At 37.6% G+C, this 22,280-nt stretch overlaps 1 protein-coding gene across 2 annotated transcripts in view; it reads left to right on the top strand.

The window, feature by feature from the left end:
* prkn (parkin RBR E3 ubiquitin protein ligase) overlaps positions 1-22,280 on the top strand; it is a 158,523-nt gene that overhangs the window by 34,518 nt on the left and 101,725 nt on the right. Inside the window, exon 2 of one of the 2 annotated variants that reach the window (XM_088934073.1) lies at positions 5,997-6,160. The exons of the other annotated variant lie outside the window; for it this stretch is intronic. Within the exon in view, the coding sequence (XP_088790199.1) occupies positions 5,997-6,160 (164 nt within the window). The remainder of the gene's footprint in view (positions 1-5,996; positions 6,161-22,280) is intronic. 2 annotated transcript variants of the gene reach the window in all.

Here is a 22,280-nt window from a genome sequence, read left to right as displayed (position 1 = left end):
GCAGGGATTGTGCAGTACTTTACGTTAGTTTACTCTTTTTACTGAAACTCAAAATTAGATCACTAGGCTGTTTCTTCATAGATAATTAACAGAACTATCTTTTTAATGGGCAGCAGTACATGTACAGTATGTACTAAGTGTCAAACTGTGCTATTATTTCCTGTTCAGTACAATTCTGTTGTGGGAAATGTGACAGTTTGATCATGTATTTATCATACTGTATACTGTATCATACAGGTATATACAGTAGTTTTAAGGTTATACTGTACATATGCATACAAAAATAAACATGGAAAAAATAAGCATAGTGTCTGGGTCAGTGTATGGAGAAGGCAGAAGTTGGTGTTTTTATGCTTTAATGATCATTTACTGTCTCATTGCATTACGGTAGTATGTACTGAGTAGTATGAATGCCAGTAGTAAACATAATTTTAAGTAATGATTGACATTTAATGACAGTTTTTTGGGATTATAGAAAGCAAGTATAAAAAGAAAAACAGCCAGGTGTGATTGCATGTCTGCTTGTATCCTCTGCTTTCTGAATACCGTTGATTCCTCAGTTAAAGCTTCTGTTCAATTTTAAGCAATGTGAGCAAATGTCCCTCAAATCGCCTGTATTTCTAGGCTCTATCCCAACCTGCTGTAGGATGCACTCTACCTTCCACATGTTGTGTTGCCATAAACAGATTGTAAATTAATTTCAGGGATAAAATGAAGCCATAAATCATCCTGAGATGCATAATAAAGAGATCCCTTGATGATTTAATACCACTGAGCCTCATATACAAATAATAAATGTCTTAACATAGTAAATGGATTGCTACATCTGTCAAAACCTGTTCTTCAAGCTCTTGGACGCTTGCTCTTGCTGTTGAAGTGTCAAGCATAACACTTTGGGCTTACACGTGAGGGAGTCAGACCTCCTTAATCAGAGCCGTGAGAAAGCAGTCTGGCAGTGGAGTTTAGATTTCTTTAAATGTAAAATTTGTGCTGGAGGGGTCATTAGTGTCTAAAGGAAGGATGAAGAAGGTCTTAAAAAAAATAACATTGAGAAAAGTGCCGTGTGATTTCTGCCCTCATGTTTGTTAGGAGCATGTCTCTGCCTGTGCAGAAAAGTTATTAATGGTCTCACATAGGCAAGAGCATTTATGAATTGTATGACAGATCACACAGACTGAACAAAGAGACATACAGTATTCACAGTACTACTAGGACAAGCAAGCATTAGTGTAGAAAATACCACATACAATGTGTTTATGATGATTCAAGACTGCACTTATTGGCATTACGATGCTATGGTGGGTCAATGTAACTGCATACTACAAACAAAAGCAAAGTGAATTGATATTCATTTTACAGAAAAATCCATTGAAATTGAGATTAAAAGCCCCTTCACAATTACATTTTGACAGTGCATTAGTGTAATGTTGATGAGCACTTGAGTGAAGCACGATTGATGTATGAGACAGTCAAAATGGCGCTTTTAAAATAGAACAGTGGTAGAATTGAGATGGCTTTGTAATTAAGTAGGTACGTTATTGCTTTGGATTAGGGCATCATCTGTAAAAGGAGCGTTTTTCTATGACATTTCAATTGTGGGTACTTGTATCATTCTTAAACTACGGTATACAGTGTTTTATTATGTTCTTTCACACGAGTTGCATTTTAATCCCCTTCCAATAAACTTGTTCCAGTGAAATTAAGTGCTGTATTGAGTGGTTTTAAATAGTATCACATTTGATTGTTGTATATGAATGCTATAAGTGGAACAGGACTATCCTGAATCATGTTCATAGAACAAATAGCCATGTACTGAGGCATGTCTTTAAGACAGCATAATCTTAGTATTATAGACTCTAGACCCCCCACCTCATATATCAATAGGGAACAATAATGGTCCTTATTGTGCTTCAGCATACTGGTATTGTTCAATGATTTGAAATGAAATTGCTTATACTTAGAGCAGTAATCTGCATCTTTTCTTAAAGACAGTGGAACGTTTCGTGGAAAAAAAAAGATTGCTGCTTTAAAAACGGCATTATTATGAAGGACAAGCACATGCATAGTGGGTGTTCCCGTGAGTTACAGAGCAGAGTTTAAAACGATGAGGATAATTAGGGGCTATATCCAAACAGCAGCACTGTTCTCAGAAACAGGAGAGGCTCAGGATTAGGTAATGCTGGAAACAAATGGATCTGCAGAAAGTTACTGCACTGTTTTTTCTCTTTTGGTGAATTTGATCTTTGCTTCCTAAGAAAAGTGAATTTGCCTCAGGATGGAAACTTCAGCAGGCTTTTGTAATTTTATTTTTTATATGTTTTTCAGTGTTACACGATACTCTAAATTCTCAGGCTTGGCGCTTTGAAGTTTGACATTATTGGCTGTTAGAGTGACCTCTTGTTCACCGAGAGCAGGTTCATGTTTCGTAATTTGGTTTGGGTGTGGCCTTGGTCAGGGAATCTGATGGGAAACTGGGAGAAGAGGAGCACATAAACTATAGATATAACACAAGTGTTTTCCAGCCTTCCAGGGCCTTTGAATCTTTGTTTTTTGCTCTTTGTTTTTAAGCAACATTCCCCTCCCATGTTTTTTATGCTGAAGTGCAGTGGTTACCCTGAGCTGTCATTAGATTGTGTACTGGTAGCTTCAGCTCAGGTGCAAAATGGAATTGAACATCTTAGTTCTTTAACATGTTCTTCCAGGGATTCAGTAGTCAACATCACATTTTTTTGAATATTGATATTTCTGTAGTAGATACATGTACATATAAAGTGGGTGGCACATATTGGTGCAGTGGCTGTCATTGCTGCCTCACAGTGCTGGGGCCCTGGGTTCAATTCCGGACCTTTGTTTTTAAGCACCATTCCCCTCCCATACATTTATCAGTATTTTGGATGGAAATGTGACAAATCTGGGCGGCATGGTGGGGCCCTGGGTTCAATTCTGAATCTGCGTGGAGTTTGCATGTTCTCCCTGTGTTCGTGTGGATTTCGCCTGGGTGCTCCAGTTTCCTCCCACAGTCCATAAACACATTGGTAGATTATAGTGTATAGATTAATTTGCTCCTGGGAAAATGTACCCTGCTGTGAGCCCAAGTGTGAACTAGTCTGCGTATGTGTCTGTGTCTGCCCTGCAATGGACATATGTCCCATCCAGAGTGTCTCCTGCCTTGCGCCCGTTGCATGCTGGGATAAGCTCCAGCTCCCCTGCGTCCCTGAATTCGATGAAGCAGCTAGAAAATGGACGGATGGATGTGACACAGCGCCGATGACAAAGCTCTGCTTTTTCACGTGTGATTTCTAGCGCTGCTGAAGCCACGCCTGTCTCAAGTGAAGTGGCCCATACTGTTATTGCACACAGAGCTCACTGGAATGGAAAGAAAGACACCCTGCTCTGCTGCACCTCACATGCAGTTTGTCACTGGAATTTATTAGGGACTGTGACTTTTAAAAGCACCGGGGATCTTTTATCTGCTTACCCAAGTAATTCATGTAAAGTGCAAAGCACTGTCTTCAGCACATTAGCCCAAAATTTTACAAACTCTTTTGTATCAGACTGTCCCCTTTCCTCCCCCCCAAAAAATCCTGATACTTAGGATTTGAAACCAACTTAATTAGACTAAAACATTACTCTTCTAAACAAAACTCTTTTTGGTAAACAAATGCATCTGATTAATTCATGATCATATTGAAAAACTTGGATTTACAGTACTTTTCATTTTAAACCATGGAAAATATTATCTAAAAAAGATAACGTTGTGTATTGTTTTTTAGTATACTGTGCTATTTTTTCCTTAAAACTGTGGACTAATATTTTTATTCAGACATCCCATACGTCTACACCATCATTTTCTGTGAGGTCTTATTATTTCAAATGACCTTCCCAGCATAAAGCGATAAAGGACATTTTATTTAAAATTTGCAGACAATAATATTTTTCAGCTTAAAACCATGTTTTTGTAACAAGTTTTTATTCATTCTAAATATATAAAACAAGAAAAATAACAGTAATATTTAAAGTATGCATTTCTTGATTAAATAGAATTTCTTATCTCGTTCTTTATTAGTGAAAACAAATTCCTACACTCAAGATGACTTTGTTCAGGTTGGCAACAAGGTATGAGTTCCAAGTCCTGCATCTTAGATACTTTAGATAATTTTGCATAGCAATTGCTGAAATTAATAATGTTGACATAGATAGTTTGATACCCAGTTTATAAGCTGGAGATAGGTACAGTAGTTAAGAGAATTGTGAATTCATTGTATGCCTTGACAGTGAGATGTAAAAGGCTGTGTTCAGAGTGGTAATAAGACTCCAAGAAGTAAATTTTTGTGCAAATGCATCCAATTTTCCTGAAAATCACAGGGTATACATATTGGATCTTAAGTACTGTACATGTATGTGAATGTATATATATATTAAAATATATATATTTCCACCAGGTGGTGCTACATAACTATGACTGCTCAATTAGCACAGCATCCTCATCTTGAACCAATTCAAGTCCAACAGTTCCATTTGTTTGTGGTCCAGTGGAGGGCGAAATGTGCTTTGTCGGTCCATAGAACATGAAAATTAAATGAAGTTTGGATGAGAAAGATTAATGCAAAGTCCATAATGACAAGCCACCCTGTCGTGGCCTGACAGATCCTGCACATTGTAAGCTGCTGTACTCCTTCAGTTTGACTAGAAGAACTTTGCAAACAGTGCTAAAAGGTAATTGTTCCTCAAGATGCTTAACAAGCCCTGCACACCCTGTGGTAAAACCAACTTGACAGGTGTGAATGAATGATCTGATTTGGGATGATCAAGACAGCTTTCTGTTTTTTTTCAGGCCTCTGGGCAATCTGGTGAATTGTTGATTAAACATAAGTGTTACCTAGGTAGCCTGGAAATAAAATTTTATGACAGAGGCTTTATGCTGTGGTCTTGACTAACTTAAACTACTCTGAGGCGGGCTGGTCTTTGAGAGCACTGTAATAGCAATTGATCTGCCACTAGGTACCAAAAAAGCCTCTATTTGTAAATAGACACACCAGGTTGTAAATAGTTCATTAGATTATTGGTAGTAGATACTGTAGGTACACATTCTCACATGGGGCTAATTAGTGATATCTCTGTGGATATAAAGGGCCACAGGATTAGGTGATGGCTTTTGGTAGCAGGCTGGAGAGGCTGCTTTGGAGTTTTTCCATTGTAAATCTTTTGAAAACTGCAATAAAGCCTCCTGCACTGCTCAGTATTGCCATTGTGGTTTTTCTATGTGTTCAGATCCCTGGAGGCACTTTCTTTAAGGGTGATGTCTGTCACATACACAAAGAGTACAATCTCATGTACAGTAAATGCTGTTTATTATGTGCATACTGTTTGAGTGATTTTCAAAGATTTCTGTTATAGTCCCATGTTTACATGCCATGTTCGACCACTAATTAAAATGTATGAGGGTGCAAATCTACTGCTACTAAAAAAACTTAGTTTAGAATATTGACTGGGGTTTTTTTGTTTCCAGAAAAAGGTGGAACACATTTTGTATTGGAGCCAAAATGTGTGCATTTATTAAGTTGTTCATGCAATAAAACAGACTCAAGATTTCACAGTCACTGGTATTTGACACAGTACTGTACATCAGAAAATCAAAGAAAGCAAACTTTTTAATCTATTCAATTTCTTGTAATGTTCTGCTTTTTGACTGTGAAAGCTTTTATTGAGAATGTTTTCAGTTGTACTGTTTTTGAGTTATTTTCAACATTCTTGGGTTCTTGTAAAGGTTGACTGATCTGAATAAAAATAGTAAGCAACAGCACTGAAAAAAGCAATCCTCCGTTCTGAAAAGCAACAGAATTTAATGAAGGCTGGGGAGTTGGTTTAGTAAGTCCAGTCCCATGTTCTGCCCTTATTAAAGAAAATGAAACTCCCCTGTTACGGCAAGCCTTGCCTGTAAACCTACTGCACTCCTCACCTGTGTTTCTCTTCTCATCTGTACTGTATGTGGTCAGTGTTTGTCAGGTTCAACTCTAACCATGGTTTCCCTGTGGAACTGGATGAAGATGCCAGCATCTTCCACCTCAAGGAGGTGGTTGCCAAGCAACAAGGGGTTCCAGCTCAGCAGCTGCATGTGATTTTCGCAGGGAAGGAGCTAGGGAGTGACTGTACACTGCAGGTAAGGGCCCTTAGCCACCAGGCTCCTCTCCTGCACGCCGGCTCCACTTACAAACTGAACGTCTCCATTGCTGCCAGTCTGACACTCACTCCTGAAGACCTAATAGAATAAATTGAGCCTGGGGATTCCTTGAACTTTTCCTCACAGTGCTTCATTAATTTTGACCTTCTTAATTATGCATTAAAACAGCCAGGCTACAAAGCAAGGAGACGGGTCGAGAGCTCAGTGAACAAATGTTTACTGACTTCGGCACCACGTTATGCACTCTGTGCACATTTGCCTTCATATGCTGTTCAATTTTTCCCTGACAAATTGCACTAGAGAGTGGGTGAATGTAGCCTTTAAGTGCAGTAGTACTGTTGGACTGTTAAATGCATTGTTATACCGTTGGAGGGCAGGGAAGAATAACCCAAGTGTGACCCCTAGAGTATAACTGCAGTGCTGCTCTGCTTGTTTAGACTGAAGAACAAAGAGAAAGCTGGTGTGAGTAGAGAAAATAAATTAATTATTTTAAATATCCTTTTTGAGCAAATGATTTATTTTCTTTGGGAAATTTCCTGAGTAAAAAAAATCATGAGGACTGGCAAGGGTATCTTAAAAGTTCAAAGAAGTGAACCGACACAAAGTTACCTGGGGCCTTTTTATTAATTGTGGACTGCTGTATTTGCTAAGGCTTGCGTTGAAGAAGAAATGAATCATACATTTAATTGTCTTCACCTGTCACATATAACAGACAATACTGACAGAAGAACCTTAATGCCTATGGAATTGTTTTACTGGGATTAAGAATTTATCATTTCAACTGAAAATGTTCTGTCACTATGTGACTTGTGGTCTTCAAGTCTTCAGCACCTCTCCAACATTTCCTGTTAACACTTTTGTTTTGTTTTACATTCTTCATTTATTTGTAAGGCTGGGAACCTTAATTTATAAACAGATTATTTATATTTGAACTCAATTGTAATTTTTGTCTTTCCAGAGAGTATATATTTGGCTTAGATGAGCAAATTCATCATTTACTTAGTACTGCATATATGACAGTGGAAAAAAAAATAGGACTTCAAGAATATGGCCAATTTGCATTGTGAGAAATCTTCAAAGTTGCTTTCACTTGCTGTGAAGTTACATACAGTATGCTGATCAGCATTAAGATTTCACTGCTGCTCAGGAAACATTTTATTCAGGAGATTGGATTTTAAAGTTTTTTATAAATTTCCTTCAGTTTCCGATAAATTTAAGATTTTTTTTTCATTGTTATCACCAAATATGATGAAAAGGTAAATTTTCTTAGAAAGGTACAGTACATTTACTGTAGCATGGTCATTCAGACCCTGAATTTCATCAGGCTGTTTCATAGTTTGTCAGTAATTATGCAATGTGCATAATGTAACCAGTTTTATTTTAGTATAAATCATGTCAGATAAATACAGTCTGTTTAATATACTAAGAGCTCTAGTCTTTTCTTAAAGAAGGAAGATCTATAAAGTCAAAGGAAGTTGTTACTGTTTTTTATATTCTGATGCATGTGAATTCCAAAAGAGAGATCAACAAGGAAGTTCAGCACGGTGCATCACTATTCAATTGAGCACAAATAGTATGAGAATTTGGTAATGGGTCATTAATGAAGCATTTAGCAGCTTTCAAGCTGTTAATGTTGGTGTTTCAGAATTCACTCTGTTTGATATTCTAATCAACACAACTGTGCTTATTGAATAACTTGGTTTAATTTTTTTCAAGTAATTATAAAGTAAGATACACTCACACTTTGTCTACCATCTCTTATCTTCAGCATTTAGCTTAGCAGATCATATTTTTTTTTGTGCGGTTGTGAGCAGAGACGTTAAACATTCTGAAAAACAATTCGTTTTGCTAACATGCATGTTGATACCCTTGTTCTTCAACTGAACAATGCTTAACTGTTGGTCTTGATTTTGAAATGTTCAGACTGAATTTCACTGAGGATTTTAAATATTAAAGGTTTCTTAAGGTTACGGGTGATCAGCTAGGTTTACAAAATTACTTCTCAATCATTTTCCCTAATTGCATTTTTATTCAAATTTGATGTGAATATATATGTCCTATAATCAATTGACAGACTTTGGGTACATCACTAAATTAATGTTATACAAATAGTGACACTCAGTTCATAACCAAATCAAAGTCATACAGCCATTTAACCCCATTTCAAAAGTCACTTTATTGACTAACAGTTAGTTTTACTGTTGGGATGGTTATGTTTCTGTTAATAAGCCCAGGGTGTTAACTGTACGAAATAGGTTTGTCTCTGTATATGTCAAGGCTATGGGACATTGGTCAATATATTCTGCTGGAAAAAAGAAATGCAACACCTCCTCCTCCACACTCTGGCCCTCCCGTCTGCGTGGAACAGGCTGAAGAGCGACTCATCCGTGAAGAGGACCTGACGCCACTGCTGACGAGTCCATCGCAAGCCTCCGTGTGGCCCAAGCCAGTCGGGTGTGACGTCTAGGAGGTGTCAGCAGAGGGCCTCCGACAGGTCATCTTGCTCTGAGGCCAGCAGCATGGAGCCTCACTGTCCTGTCACTGATGCGGGCATTGTGTCTGCCGGCAGTTTCAGCAGCAGTACGGGTGGCAGATCTGAAACGATCTCTCAGATGGACCAGTCTGATGTGTCAGTCCTGCTCTGGTGTGGTCACTTGAGGGCAACCAGATCTTGGGCGGTCATCTGTCCTGCCGGTCTGCTGAAACCTTCTCTGCAGTCGGGACACAGTGGAGCGGCTCACTCCATAGTGTTTGGCAATGCTGGCACATGACATGCCTGCCTGCAGCATGCCAATGGACTTCCCCCTTGCTTCTGGTGACATTCGAGGCATTATGGAATACACAGAAAACTGACTTAGTGTCAGTTTTTCTTGCAGTGACCTAAGCTTTGAATTGAGGCCTTTTTAAAGGTGACCTGATCAGGCATTGTTCCACCTGGACCTCGTTGGGTAAAAGTGCACCTAACGAGCTTTCATGTGATTGGGAAGTTGCAATGCCTCACTGCACAAGCTGTATTGCTGGTCAGAGGGCTTAAAACAAATTGACAACTTTTTGTGAAAGTGCATAAGCTATAACTATAGTATTCTCATTCCAGAAAATGTTGCGGTTCTTTTTTCCATCAGTATAAAATTAGTAGGTTTTTTTAACACTCAAGTCAAGATTCATTTTTAAGATCAGACTTGTTATATATGGTGAATTTCATGTTGTATGTTGTACTGAATTGAAATAATGTACCAGTTATTGATTTCCTTATTTGATGCATCTGAATACATTTAAATAAGTGCAGATTCAAAGCCTTTATAAGCTATATTATGATCCTCGGACTTTCATCAAATCGGTGTGAGCTGGAAGATAATAGTGCTTTAGTTCCAGTAAAGCACACACAAAATCATCTATATTAATCACTTACATTAATATTCATACTTGCTAATTTATCATTTGCTAACACTAAAATCTACCGTTTTAGAACATTGTTTTAAAATAGAATTGTTACCCCTTTAATACATTAAATAAGTCAATAAAAAGTATTTTAGTAGCAAATACATCACATTTACCATCAAATTGTCAGGTGTTGCTCATCATTAAAGTACTCTGTTCCTTTCCATATTGGCTATAAAGTTAAAAGGCTGCTTTTTTTTACTAACAATGCAGATCAATCAGGATTATCTGTTATCTTAAAACAAAATGGCTACAGTTTAGTAGTAATTGCCTGAGAATAGTGTTTATGCATAAAGAGGGAGAAACACTGAGTAAAAACAGCAGAACAGTGCAAAGTATCTAAGACCTTTGCATAGCACTGTGTGCTTGTATACATATATAAACGGATGCATATACTGTAAATGTGTGAATGTGTCAGTCTAACGTCTGTTTCTCCATATTTCTCCTTGTTTTTTTAAAAAGGAGAAAATCTTTGGTTCAGCACAAAATGCTTCAGTGTACATTGTGCATGTGGGAGTAAGCATTCTGCAGCTCTGGTAAAGCTGAGTTTTGTTTGAAGCATTTTGTAGTGAATATTTAATTCCACAAATGAACAGCATGTCTTTTAACAATGATTTTGTACAAAAAGAGTGCTTACTGTTTTGATCTCCTGAGAATCAGAAGCTTGGGGTCATTGTTTTATCTTTCGGTAAACAACCTCTATTTAATATTTGATACCACCGTTCAGCAGAGTTAATTAGTCTAATATCTTTTCCCTTGGTATGTGATATTTTCCTTCTGTATTGCAAAACAAATGTCAGCCATAATATTCAAAATTATGTCATTTATCTGCCATCTGTGGCAATCATTGCTGAAATGGGATTATAACAGACTTGTGGTTAACATTACAGATAGCTACAACGCGTCTGATGCTTCTTCCAGGATAAATTTGTTGAGCTTCTTCCCCCCCCCCCCCCCCCCCCCCAACAGTGACACAAAAAAATCACTCAATTAAACGGAATTTAAAAAATGAATTTCCAGTTGAACCTACTGTATGATTAGCTGAGATGTCAACGTGGGATTTTTTTCCTGGTTTGATAAAAAAGAAAATTTAGCTGAGGTCATACAGTACCTTCTAGGACAAGACCACCAGAAATGTTAATGTGGGTCTTCAATAAAAGCACGGTCATTTGCACTGATGCTTAGCCACAAGCATTTTATTAATTGTTTCGACATGCCCTTTTGTCATATACATATTTAACCTTACCTACTGCTGTGCAGATTTACATGCCTGATCAGAGAGTCTCTCAAGCAAACAGTTTAGGAGATGAGGTGGAAGGAATTTTCCAGCCAGGCTAGCTCCTCTTCAGTTCTGGCCTGTCAGCCAATGCAATGGTAGATCCTTATTTCACAGGTATGTCAGGACGGGGAAAAAAGAATGTAATGAATGCTAGTAAGGGAGAAAAAGGAGCATTTTTATTCTCTTCAAGGGACACTTTAGTATGGTTTTTAAATAGATTTTACATTTCATGTGCTTTGGCGGAAAAACATTCTAAATAGTAATGCAAGCAGAGCCGTGAAGAAAGATCTTTTGAAAGTAAGAATTATTTTTAAAAAAACAAACAATGACACAACAGTATCAATACCTACAGTTAGAATCCAGTGTGCAGGCTGCATCAAAGGGAATCGTATTTCCATATAATTATCTTCATCATTTAATAAAATACTCACAGGCGATGTCTGCAAGGTTTCTGTCACTTCAGATTTCAGGTTCCAGCCTTGAAGGGCTTAGAGAGAGCTGCTCTGCACTGCCAGTGCCTCAGGACATTGCCAAAGGACCTTTAGTGGCTCAGTGGTGGGTTTAAGATAAGGAATAGTCACCAAGCCAGTCACATGCAGCCCTTACAAGCCACCCACCAGCCTTGCAAAACACTAGCGGCACTGAAATTTTATTATAATAACACCAGATTGAAAAGGCCCAAAAGCTGCTTATTGATGTAAACGAGATGGGGGTTACAGGGACTGCAGAATGTAGAATTCTAATTCGAGGAGCCCAGAGCTGTCTGAGAGCCATAGCCACTGGGCAATGAATTCACTCTGAGTTAATTTCCAGTTGTGAACTCTGTTTCAGAAAGTTAATATGTATTTCCTCATTTTCAGTGAGTCGTATACCGCTGAAAAAAAATTAACGTCAAGCAAGATGGCAAAGAATTTATTTGTGACGGTATAAAACATTTCTCATGCAAATGAGATGTTAATACACTGAAAACATTATGCAAATCAGTTATGTTTATATTGTTTAACAAGGAGACTGGGATTTCATTTGTTAAGTTATAATTTGGGATGGTCATGTGATGTTTATGTCGCAGTTCAGAACTCACCGATAAGATTGTTTCTTCAATAAAAATCCTTTGCAGAGCACCTTATCTCACACTGTATATGTTGATAAATGCCCTAGCAGTACTTACAATTCAAAGAGGTACAGCAACAAAGACTTCATTAGTTTTATTATGACCCTCGGCCATAATAATTATCATTATGTACTGTGTAGTCTAAAGTGTAATATGGAAGATGATAATGCTTTAGTCTCAGTGGCGCACACATAGGATCATTTATATTAATATTCATGTCTGTTAATTTGGCATTTTAAAACTATTACAACCTTAAGACTCTGTGGGCTGAACATCTCTGTGCAGGAGCCTAATATAAGGATATCTTTGTCAGTGCTCTAGTACTAGGTGATCATACAGGTGATGGGCGCTAACATCACAGCAGAAACCTTCCCAGGGTCTTTTGCACAGAAAGATCTCACAGTGGGAGTTGCGCCAGTTACACATTGTTGAAATGTAAATGTTCTTTAGAAACATGAATTCTGTATCAGAATGGAGCAGCCTTGTTTTGCACAAAACATGCCAGGAAAAAGCTGAGTAGCTTCCTTGGGGAGCACAGGAAGAGCCTCCGATGGGTTTAATTTTCATTACTATTGAAACAGGCACACGATGGTGAGGACCGCGGGCCTGTTTGTTATATAGTATCTGCTGTGCAGTGCTGTTTTGCTAAGACATCAGCTGTAATGAGCTTGACATATTTAGCCATGAGGAAAGATTTGTCTTAATGTCCCACAATAGCTGTCTGTCGTTTAAGAATCGTTGTACCTTGTTGTTTTTAGTTCTCAAAAAACATGAGAAGCATGCCAGATGACTGTTGTTTTTAGCTCCTGTATTTCCACCTTTGCTGGAATGGAAAAGACGGTACTGCTGTGGATTTGAAGACCTGAGTGTATGGCAGGCAATGTAACAAGTCAGATTATTTTTTTTGCTGAATACAGTATATGTCCTTGCAGTAACTTATCAAATCTGTAATTAATAAACAGGTATTTTTATTTTTATTTTCCATAGCCTCAAAATAATAAATTACGGCCTCTTGCCATTTTAAACCATGCATGATTCTCTAGAACTGACTTGTGACATCTGGTACCTTTATTGTGGGTCCTGTCCATACATGAGCGCTTATGTACTGATGGCAGAACTTTACTAAGCCTTTCTCACAAGAATCACACCACACATTTTAAAAAGCTGACGTGCAGTCTCGCTGCCACTGCAACACAGACCTACTGGGTCTCATTGAAAGCTTTGACCAATATTTTTATAGTGTGTGGCATGCACTGTTCTTGGCACTGATAAAAAGAGGTGTCTTGAAGAAGCTATTCTAAACTTGCCCGTACAAGTTTCCTTACTTACAGTACTTGGAAAGAAGGGTGTGCTGGGAAAATAGGAAAGCAGGGATATTTTGCAAATTGCTGGCTCATTATCTTGTCACGTCAGGTGTTATTTTATTTAAAACAATGGAAACAAAATGAAAAACCGTACCTGTCCCCTCTGTTAAATGTTCATGACAGACATTCATTCCACTTCTGCCTTCTTGTGCACTGTATGCCCACAGGAGGCTTAGAACAAAGCAACCCAGGCAGCTTTATTATGATAAAATTCTGATGCTCATGAATCTTCTGTGTGTCATTAATCCAATTAAAACAACAAAGCACTAAAACACTTTATCCAAGCGAATGCTAAATGAGAAAATTATTTTTACAAATAAAATTTGCAAATCTATTCTTCACGGCACAATCTTGCTGCACCAAGTGTGTATCCTAGCAGGACAGTTTGAATGTGTTATTCTATTTAATGCAGAGCAAATATTAAATATTGTTGTTTAGTGTTATGCCACAAGAAAATAATGTTTCATTTCAAGATATTATCAAATAAACGGGGAAAAAAACAAAAGGGAATAACATGATCATTCTTAAAATACAAATGAAGGGCTGAAATAGTAAAGCAGGATTTTTGTTCAGTGGAAAGATATTAATCACCACAGTGCGGCATATCTGTAGTAATGATTCATACTGGATGTTATGTCAGACAGGTTTTTTTTGTAATTTATTCATGTTATTTGTAAAGATAAAAATTGGTGTCACACTTTACTATTGCGCTGAGTATGAGCAACCATTTATTATTTGATAAATATTTACTGGTGCATTTAGCTGGCTTTAGACAACTTAAAAGGTTTTTTGTCACATACATTTATAGGTCACAACATCTGGTCTCCCAGGAGTAAGATTTATTTATTTTATTTTATGCCAGCCTGCAGTTCTGCCTAATTGAAATTCTGTCATAATGCTACTGTAAGAGAGGTATTTATCAGACATGATTAAAATAAGGTCAGCTGACTATTTCTCAGCTATGCAAACTGAATCATAAAGTTAAAGAAAAGCCTTGTGCTATTTCAATGGGTTAATAATCCTAATGTAATACATATTAAATGTTTATGAGGCATTAATAATATAAAGAGTTATTGAAATAACGTGCTAAGCAGAAAAAAAGATTTTGAAGAACAGTATTTATCGTAAAGTAAGAAATGTGGGTGGCAAGTTATTGCTTAGAAGAGCCATTTGGAAATGCTAAGGAATTTTGCATTATAGTAAAAATTACAGTTTCCCAAGATTTTAAAGAATGATTTTCCTTAAAATACCTATTTTCCCCCATAACAGAGGATTCTGTACTTATAAAAAAAAAAAACAGTTTTTTGTTCACGTCCACACAAGATTTACAGAGGTAGGATATTGAGATTCCTGCCGAGGACAGGCTGATGTCTCCTGAAAGAGGAGTAGGACTTATCAGACTTCAGTCAGTCAGGTCTTTGTCATGCACCTTTACCAAAGCAGCACCAAATCAAATTAATTACTGGGCACATACACTACATTCACTGTGTTTAATTTATTTACTGGCCTCTGATCACAAGGCCTTTCAGCTATTACCACTTAATGTACTAGAGCTTTGTCTCTTAACCACATGCCAGACTGAAACAGGGAAGATCAACATCCATTCAGGAAGTATTACTGACTTATGCCTTGATAAAGGTTTTCACACCAGGTTTAGCACTGTGGTTACTGCAAGACTGATTTCAACGAACTACAGAGTTTGTGCTAGAATGCAAACAAAACCTCTGTGATGCGTGAACCTGCACTGGGTCATGTTATTCAGGGTCCCAGCGGATATACTGACACTAAATCAAGAAGAAAATTAATGAAGCGCATAGCCAGCTACAGTATATTATTTCATACTCAAGGCATATGAGTTATTGAATCCAAAAAACAGCAGGCGACAGTCATCTAGAAAATTTGTGGATTGTTGGGAATGTCAGTTTTTATAGTCACATCAGTTACAGTATAATTTTGCAAAAAGTTTACCACATATATTCATCACAATATCCTTGTCCTAGTAATAAACCATACATTTAGTGCTTTTCATTCTTTGTGTTTGTGGGAGGTAATGTTCTTATTTTCGTATTTTATTCCACGTTTGTGACAAAGAAAGAATATAACAGACGTTTTAAGTCTCCTTAGAATTGGAAATAAGAGTGAAGAGCTGCATCAGCATGCATTGGGACCAAATTAACAAATAAAGGTTAATAATTCCACACCTTCTACACCCGAAGAAGGCTCAAGAGCTGGAACGTCGTCTTTTTATTTGCCATTGTGAAATTAACCATTACTTATTCATTGGAGCTATGCTTAAATAATCAAAAGGAAACGGAATAAGGAAATATGTTTCTTTTTGAATTTCCTTGAATTTGGTTTCAACCAACATAAAAGTGTTTTCATGAAGGTGCTGTCCTTCCTCAGTGATTTTCTGAGCACCTAAAGTCTCAGATTCACATGTGTGTGCTGTGTCAGGATTTTGCATTGACTGACTCCATATTTTATTTCTTTTTTAAGCCCTTCTGGTCTGTTTGCCTTTTTGGAGATGAGCTTAGACAGATGCAACGAAGGAGCATGAGACCAAATTTGAGAAGACTTTAAAATTTAATTAAATATGATTTTATGAAATTCACATGCAAATGTTTCTTTAATAGCCAGCTGGTGAGCTCTGTTAAGTCATTAGTGCTTGCTGTGGTGTTTGTAGGAGGTACTGTACAATGTGTGAGCCATAATGAAAAGTGAACAGTATAATTGAGGGAGAAACAAGCTGGGCCAGCACTGCTCTCAGTTACGAGGTTAACACCTCACATCAAGTAAGAATGTATTTAACCACAGTTTCTATTGGGTCGTAGGTCCAGATAATTGCAAAGAGCTGCTGTTAAACAAAAGAAGTTGCCTGTTACATAACTGAGAGCTCAATTAGTAAAAATATCCTGCAGGCATAGAGTGCACCTGTATAAGGGTTAAGAGCATCTGCTTTGGAGTATATTTATATAATCTAAGTGCTAGAAAGAGAGCATTTCCTTCATATTCAGCAAAGGTCCACTGTTTATTGGTTAGTTATTTACTTGAATTTTCTAGATTAGATTAAAATGAACATTTTGTCTTTGAACCAATATGTGTGGTTCATTAAAAATACAGAGCTGATCATAATTACTTGGGAACATTTTGCTCTTGCACTCAGTAAAACAAGTGTATATGGCAGTTCAAGCATGCTAGACAACATGATATTGTATTTATCCTGTCCAATTGGGGCTCAGAGAAAGCCGAGTTTTTACCATGTACAGTAAAACCAACTTTACTTTTAAGGAACATCAGAACATCAATATTTGAATTGCAATTATACAATGTTACCTTTTTAATGAAGTCTTATAAAGCATGTTGGTGATGGCAGTACAGCTAAAATGTCGTTATGTCCTCAGTTTTAACAAACGGCACTTCTCCTTTTAAAAACATAAGCATAGCAAAGCATTGGAAAAGTGAGAACAGTGGCTGAAACAGGAGCGAAGCACTCATGAGGCCTAATGTCCTAAAAAAGTACCGTAGAGGCTGGTGGCACCATCCAGTCAGCTATATTGAGTGCCTGTCGGAGCAGTAACAGAAGAGCTTTCAGCAACAACCTCATGCTGGCCAATACCTGAAAGCCAAATGAAGTAGACAGGGCAGACAGCAGTCAGACCTGGCACAGGAGCCCAGGATGTTTTAAACCTTGAATTCAAGTTAAGGATGTTAATTTAAGGTTGTCAGGTGCTGTGTATAAATATTTTGGAAGAAAGTTGTACTGTATACAGTTTTGCTATGATACTGTAACTCAGGCAGGATTCAACACTTTTCTTTGACATACCATGTCAAATTCAAATACAACACACAGAAATGATACATCAACTTAATCTGGTAGATTATGTCAATTCACCCACTGCCGAATCTTGGTTTGTAATGCATCTTTCATTCTGCTGTCATTTTATTTGAAACCATTTAATCAGTGTTCAGGGATTGTGAGGGACTGTGTTCTGATTTCTTCAGTGTTCCAGTTATAACATAACAGAATCCTGCTCTACTGTAGATGCCTTTTTTCAAATGGTCAGTTATTTCCATTTTTTGTGTTGTGAAAAGTATCATTTCGATTATAGAAAACATAATGTACATTACACAGCCACTAAATGAGATACTGATTGACATGGTCGACCAACTTCTAAGCCTTAAAAAGATTTAAAAACTCATAATTTACTTTAGTAAATTTTCTTTCTTTATAATTTTTTAAAAGAACATTTAGAATCAACTGTTATTTTTTGTCATAAACCACCCATTTTTGAATCTATCAACTGTACCTTTGTGTCTCAACTCTCAGCAGCAACCCCACACAGGGAGAATGAGGAAGTGCAGATAGGCAAGTCCATCCATCAAATATCAGTCCATGTGCTGCTAGCTCCCCAGTGACATGCAGGTGCTTCAGCACCAATTGGAGGAGAGGCATGTCTCTCAATGACATCATCACAAGCCTGATGCAAGCTGTGAGAGCCATGGCTGACTAGTCCTACCCAACCCTCAGCAGTCCTGTACATATGGCTTACAGATATTCTTAGATCACAGATATCATGGATTGTTTATAATACATCAGAATAGATAATACATAAAACATCAGAATGAAATTTAGGATCCTGGAGATCTTGGGCAGTAACGTTAATTGCTACTGCTCCATGCTACCTCTATATATCAACATTCATTGATTAAGATTTAATTTTGTAGTTGTTAAATATTAAAAATATTTATAAATATTGATTATATACATATAATAATATATACAGTAAAACTAGTTTGGCTGTACCCTTGTTTTGACAACTAAAAGCAAAGCACAAAAGTTAATACAAATATAAAGCAGATGTACTTGGAGACTTTATTGTTACACTGTACAAGTAACAAACTGAAGAGCTGCTATGTATACAGTATATAATAATAATATAATTGCTTAAACTTATATAGAGCTTTTCTGGACACTCCACTCAAAGCGCATTACAGGTAATGAGGACTCCCCTCCACCACCACCAATGTGCAGCGACGGCAGCCATAGTGTGCCAGAACGCTCACCACAGCGTGGGGAGGAGAGCAGAGTAATGAAGCCAATTCATAGATGGGGATTATTAGGAGGCCATGATTGGTAAGGGCCAATGGGAAATTTGGCCAGGACGCCGGGATTACACCCCTACTCTTTTCGAGATTCGGGATTTTTAATGACCACAGAGAGTCAGGACCTTGGTTTTACATGTCATCCAAAGAACGGCACCTGTTTATAGAATAGTGTCCCCGTCACTATACTGGGGCATTAGGACCTACATAGACCGCAGGGTGAGCACCCCCTGCTAGCCCCACTAACACTGCTTCAGCAGCAACCTTAGTTTCCCATCCAGGTACTGACCAGGCTCACACCTGCTTAACTTCAGTGGGCTGCCAGTTGTGAGTTGCAGGCTGATATGGCTGCTGACCATAATGGTATAAATATAGTACATACATATATATGTAGCTGTCACTGCTATCATCTATATGTAGTATTGCCATAGATATATAAAACAAAATCAAATATCAATTATTTATATAAAGCAAAATAATTATTCTTTCTCTATAAATTACAGTCCATGGCACACTTCTGAGTAAATTACTGTTTCACACCATCTTCGTTGATTTCTTTATCACAAACTCCTAATGGAATTTCTCAGATTTCCCAGATCTACCATCTTGGTACTGTAGATACAGTAGCTCGTCATTTTATATCTATTTTTAGAAGTGTGTTGTTTCTGCACTTTATTAATGAGGAAGACGTAACACGTCACAAGTCATCAGCAAACCTAAATTTCTAGTAGACATTTTCTGTGTCTTCATCCTCTGTTGATGCCTTGCAGTTTGTTAGGCATAGAGTACTCAGTTTATCTGCAGTTACTGGAGGTGAGCTGTCCTTTTGTTTATTTTGTGTATTTTAATTGCAACCCAGTAATGTTTTTTTTAAAGATCTATTATAGATTGGAGATTAGGGTTGGTCCTGGGGGGCCTGTGTGCCTGCAGCTTTTCATTCCAACTCAGCCCTTAACAACCTAAATCAGCTCACCTAATTGACTTAATTGAGTTTGTTTAACAACTTCTTCCTGATTCTCAGATGCTTGTGCTTGGAAGAGACCTAGAAACCCTGCTGGCTCACTGGTCCTCCAGAGCTTGGACTGGATAGCCTTATTTGAGAGTGTCGGACTGTTTTCTTCTTTTTTTTTCCTTTTTATTCACCGGTTCCTTCTCTCTTGCTTGATCTAACACTCTGAAACAAAAGCAAATACTGTTCTCTAGCGCCCTTGGGTTCTGTTAGGTTCTGCATATATGTCACAATTTCTGCCTCTGGGCTCTGTGACGGGTGACTGTATGACTGGTGCGAAAGTTTAAGGCAATTAAACCTGTGCTTGGTAAGCACCGTCTTATCTTTCATTGCAGCACTTCAGTTTCCCACTGCTGGTAAAAAATTCTTTTGTCAGGATGGAACTCAAATTGGATTCTTTTGTTGAGGTGATAGAATAGCTGCAGTTGGTCCTTCAAGTGTCTACAGCAATGCTTATTTTTATAGGGTTCTTGAAACCTTTGATAATAGTGTGGTCATATACTGTATTGTTACATTGAAATCAGCTGTACACAATGAGGATAACTTCCTGGGAAAATAAGAGAAGATTGAGATGTTCCGAGTACAATGCAACAGAAGGGCTTTTGCCAGTCCCAGCATATCGCAGATTACAATGATAATAAGAATTGCAATGCAAAAAGAAGAGAATATGTGAAAAGTAAAGGAAGTCCAGATCTGTAGTCAGAGAAGGTCTGACAATGGTAGGGAAACATATTATTTACTTTTGTACCTGAAAGGTGGAGAACAACAGAGGCATCAAGTGTCAGTGCTGTCATTGGATTCTGGTGAAACTGCAAAACTTTCAGTGAAGAAGGATTCAACATGATTATATCATTGCAAATACTGTATACAGGGTATTTGTGTGCCATTAGGATGCATCTAAGCTGAATTTCAAGTGAGAAGGCCCGAAACATTGATAGCATTATTGAAAATGCATCATTTGTGCTACATGTTTTGGTTTCAGGTTTGAACTATTTGCTTTTTGTAGCATGATTATCATTAACTTCTATATAATGTAGTTTTCTGTTATTTTACAATTCAGTAAATCATTACTCTCTAGGACTGATCAAAAGTCAAAGGCTGGTCTTTTTACTCTCTGTCTGCCTATCTTGTCTTTCTTCTGACTCCCTGTCCTGTCCTTTCTTATCCATCTTTCCATCCTCTGTCTAAATTTATAGCATCTGTATACTGCATATAAAGAAGTGTCTCCATCCCTGAACAGCACAGTCCGACAGGTTTTTATAGATCACCATTAGCCCTGGAACAATTTAAAGGCAAAATAAAAATGGTGTTTTGTTAATTATGGAATTAAGAGATCAATAACAACAAAAATCTGAATACCCTTCAGTCCTCAATGACTGTTACAATGATTAAACAAATAATATGCTGAATTGATCAATAAACTACAACTGTTCAGTCATCAGAAATGTGATTTCAGATGACCTATGAGACTATGTGAAGCATATCCTGGCATGACGCAGGCAAATGCCAAGGGCGGATAGAGGACAATACAAGTCCGAAAAATTTAGCTCACGGTTTGTTTTAAAGCGAACGGCAGTTTTCGGTTTCTCCTCCACACCCTTGAACGAAAACATATAAGCAACGTTGTCAGTGCTTACTGTCAGAAGTCGTACACATCAGAAGGGAGCAGATCCTGTGCACTGTATGCTAATCCTTTAAAAGGTCATACTCCAAGCTGCCTGGGTCTGTGAGATACAGCTTCTGGAAATAAGTGTTCCTTCTGATCAAGCCTGCTTTCCAGCCTGCCTTTGAAGTCCTGTGCCTGCTGGCTTCTCACTAGCCAGCAATGGCTTGTTAGCCCATAATAGGTGGCATCTGGTCTCAGCTAATTACAATAGAAAAAAAAGGACCAGCTTGAAAGCAAAGCTTTGGGTTTTCTAGTTTCCACTAGCTTGAGGCTGATCACTTGCATGACATTTAAAGAAGCAACCATAAAGCTTTATTTTGCGTCTTTGACTATCAGGAATTATTCCGTCAAGTTTTTACAGTCTGGTACTTTAATGGAATTGTTTTCCGTACAGTTCTTTTCTTCCTTCCCATTATTGAAACTGAAACAATAGTGCAGTGAAGGACTGTTGTATGCCCTCATTGCATGAACTTGGATGGCATCTCTTGCAATCTCTTAGATTCAATATTCCGTACCTGTTTCAGGTAAAGGGTCTTTGTATATCCATTCATTGTAATTCTCAACAATTTGTGTTGGTTATTTTTTGTTTGTTGTACATGCTGTGGAAAACCTGACATTCATGGTGTAGCAGTGAGTCTGGTCTTGGCAACATAAGGCACATGAGTCCTTGTCTGTGTCCTTTTGTACTATTTGGATTTAGCATAGGCCGGCCTCTTTAAAAGTCTACTACCACATTCTCGGAAGAGACGACAGTTTATAATCTTTGTATAATTTTTTGTCTTTTCTCTTTTGTAAATACTGTCTCTTTCCTTTAACTAGAGCACTTTAAAAAACAATAGCTAGTTTTGCACTTTATTTTTGTGTCTGGCCTACTTTGTGACTTCTGTGACCACACCTCATCTTCAGGTGCCTAAGCTAGCTAATCATCTTGTTATTTTTTATGTTTTATTTATGAGTAAAAAGAAATCTTGTACCAGCTTGACCAGGAATCAAGTAATAGCAAGTGCATCATTTAATACATCTGCATTTTTGATAGAGATAATGGATTTGGTGTCTGGATTACAATGTCTTATGTTCATAAGGAAGATACTGTAATTTCAAATATTTTATGTACCTTAGCCACATCTAA

This window comes from Atractosteus spatula, chromosome 15 (genome assembly GCF_055471065.1).
Source record: "Atractosteus spatula isolate fAtrSpa1 chromosome 15, fAtrSpa1.hap1, whole genome shotgun sequence".
Lineage (NCBI taxonomy): Eukaryota > Metazoa > Chordata > Actinopteri > Semionotiformes > Lepisosteidae > Atractosteus > Atractosteus spatula.
Note: the sequence above shows the minus strand (reverse complement) of the source record. Positions and strands in the feature narration are given on the sequence as shown.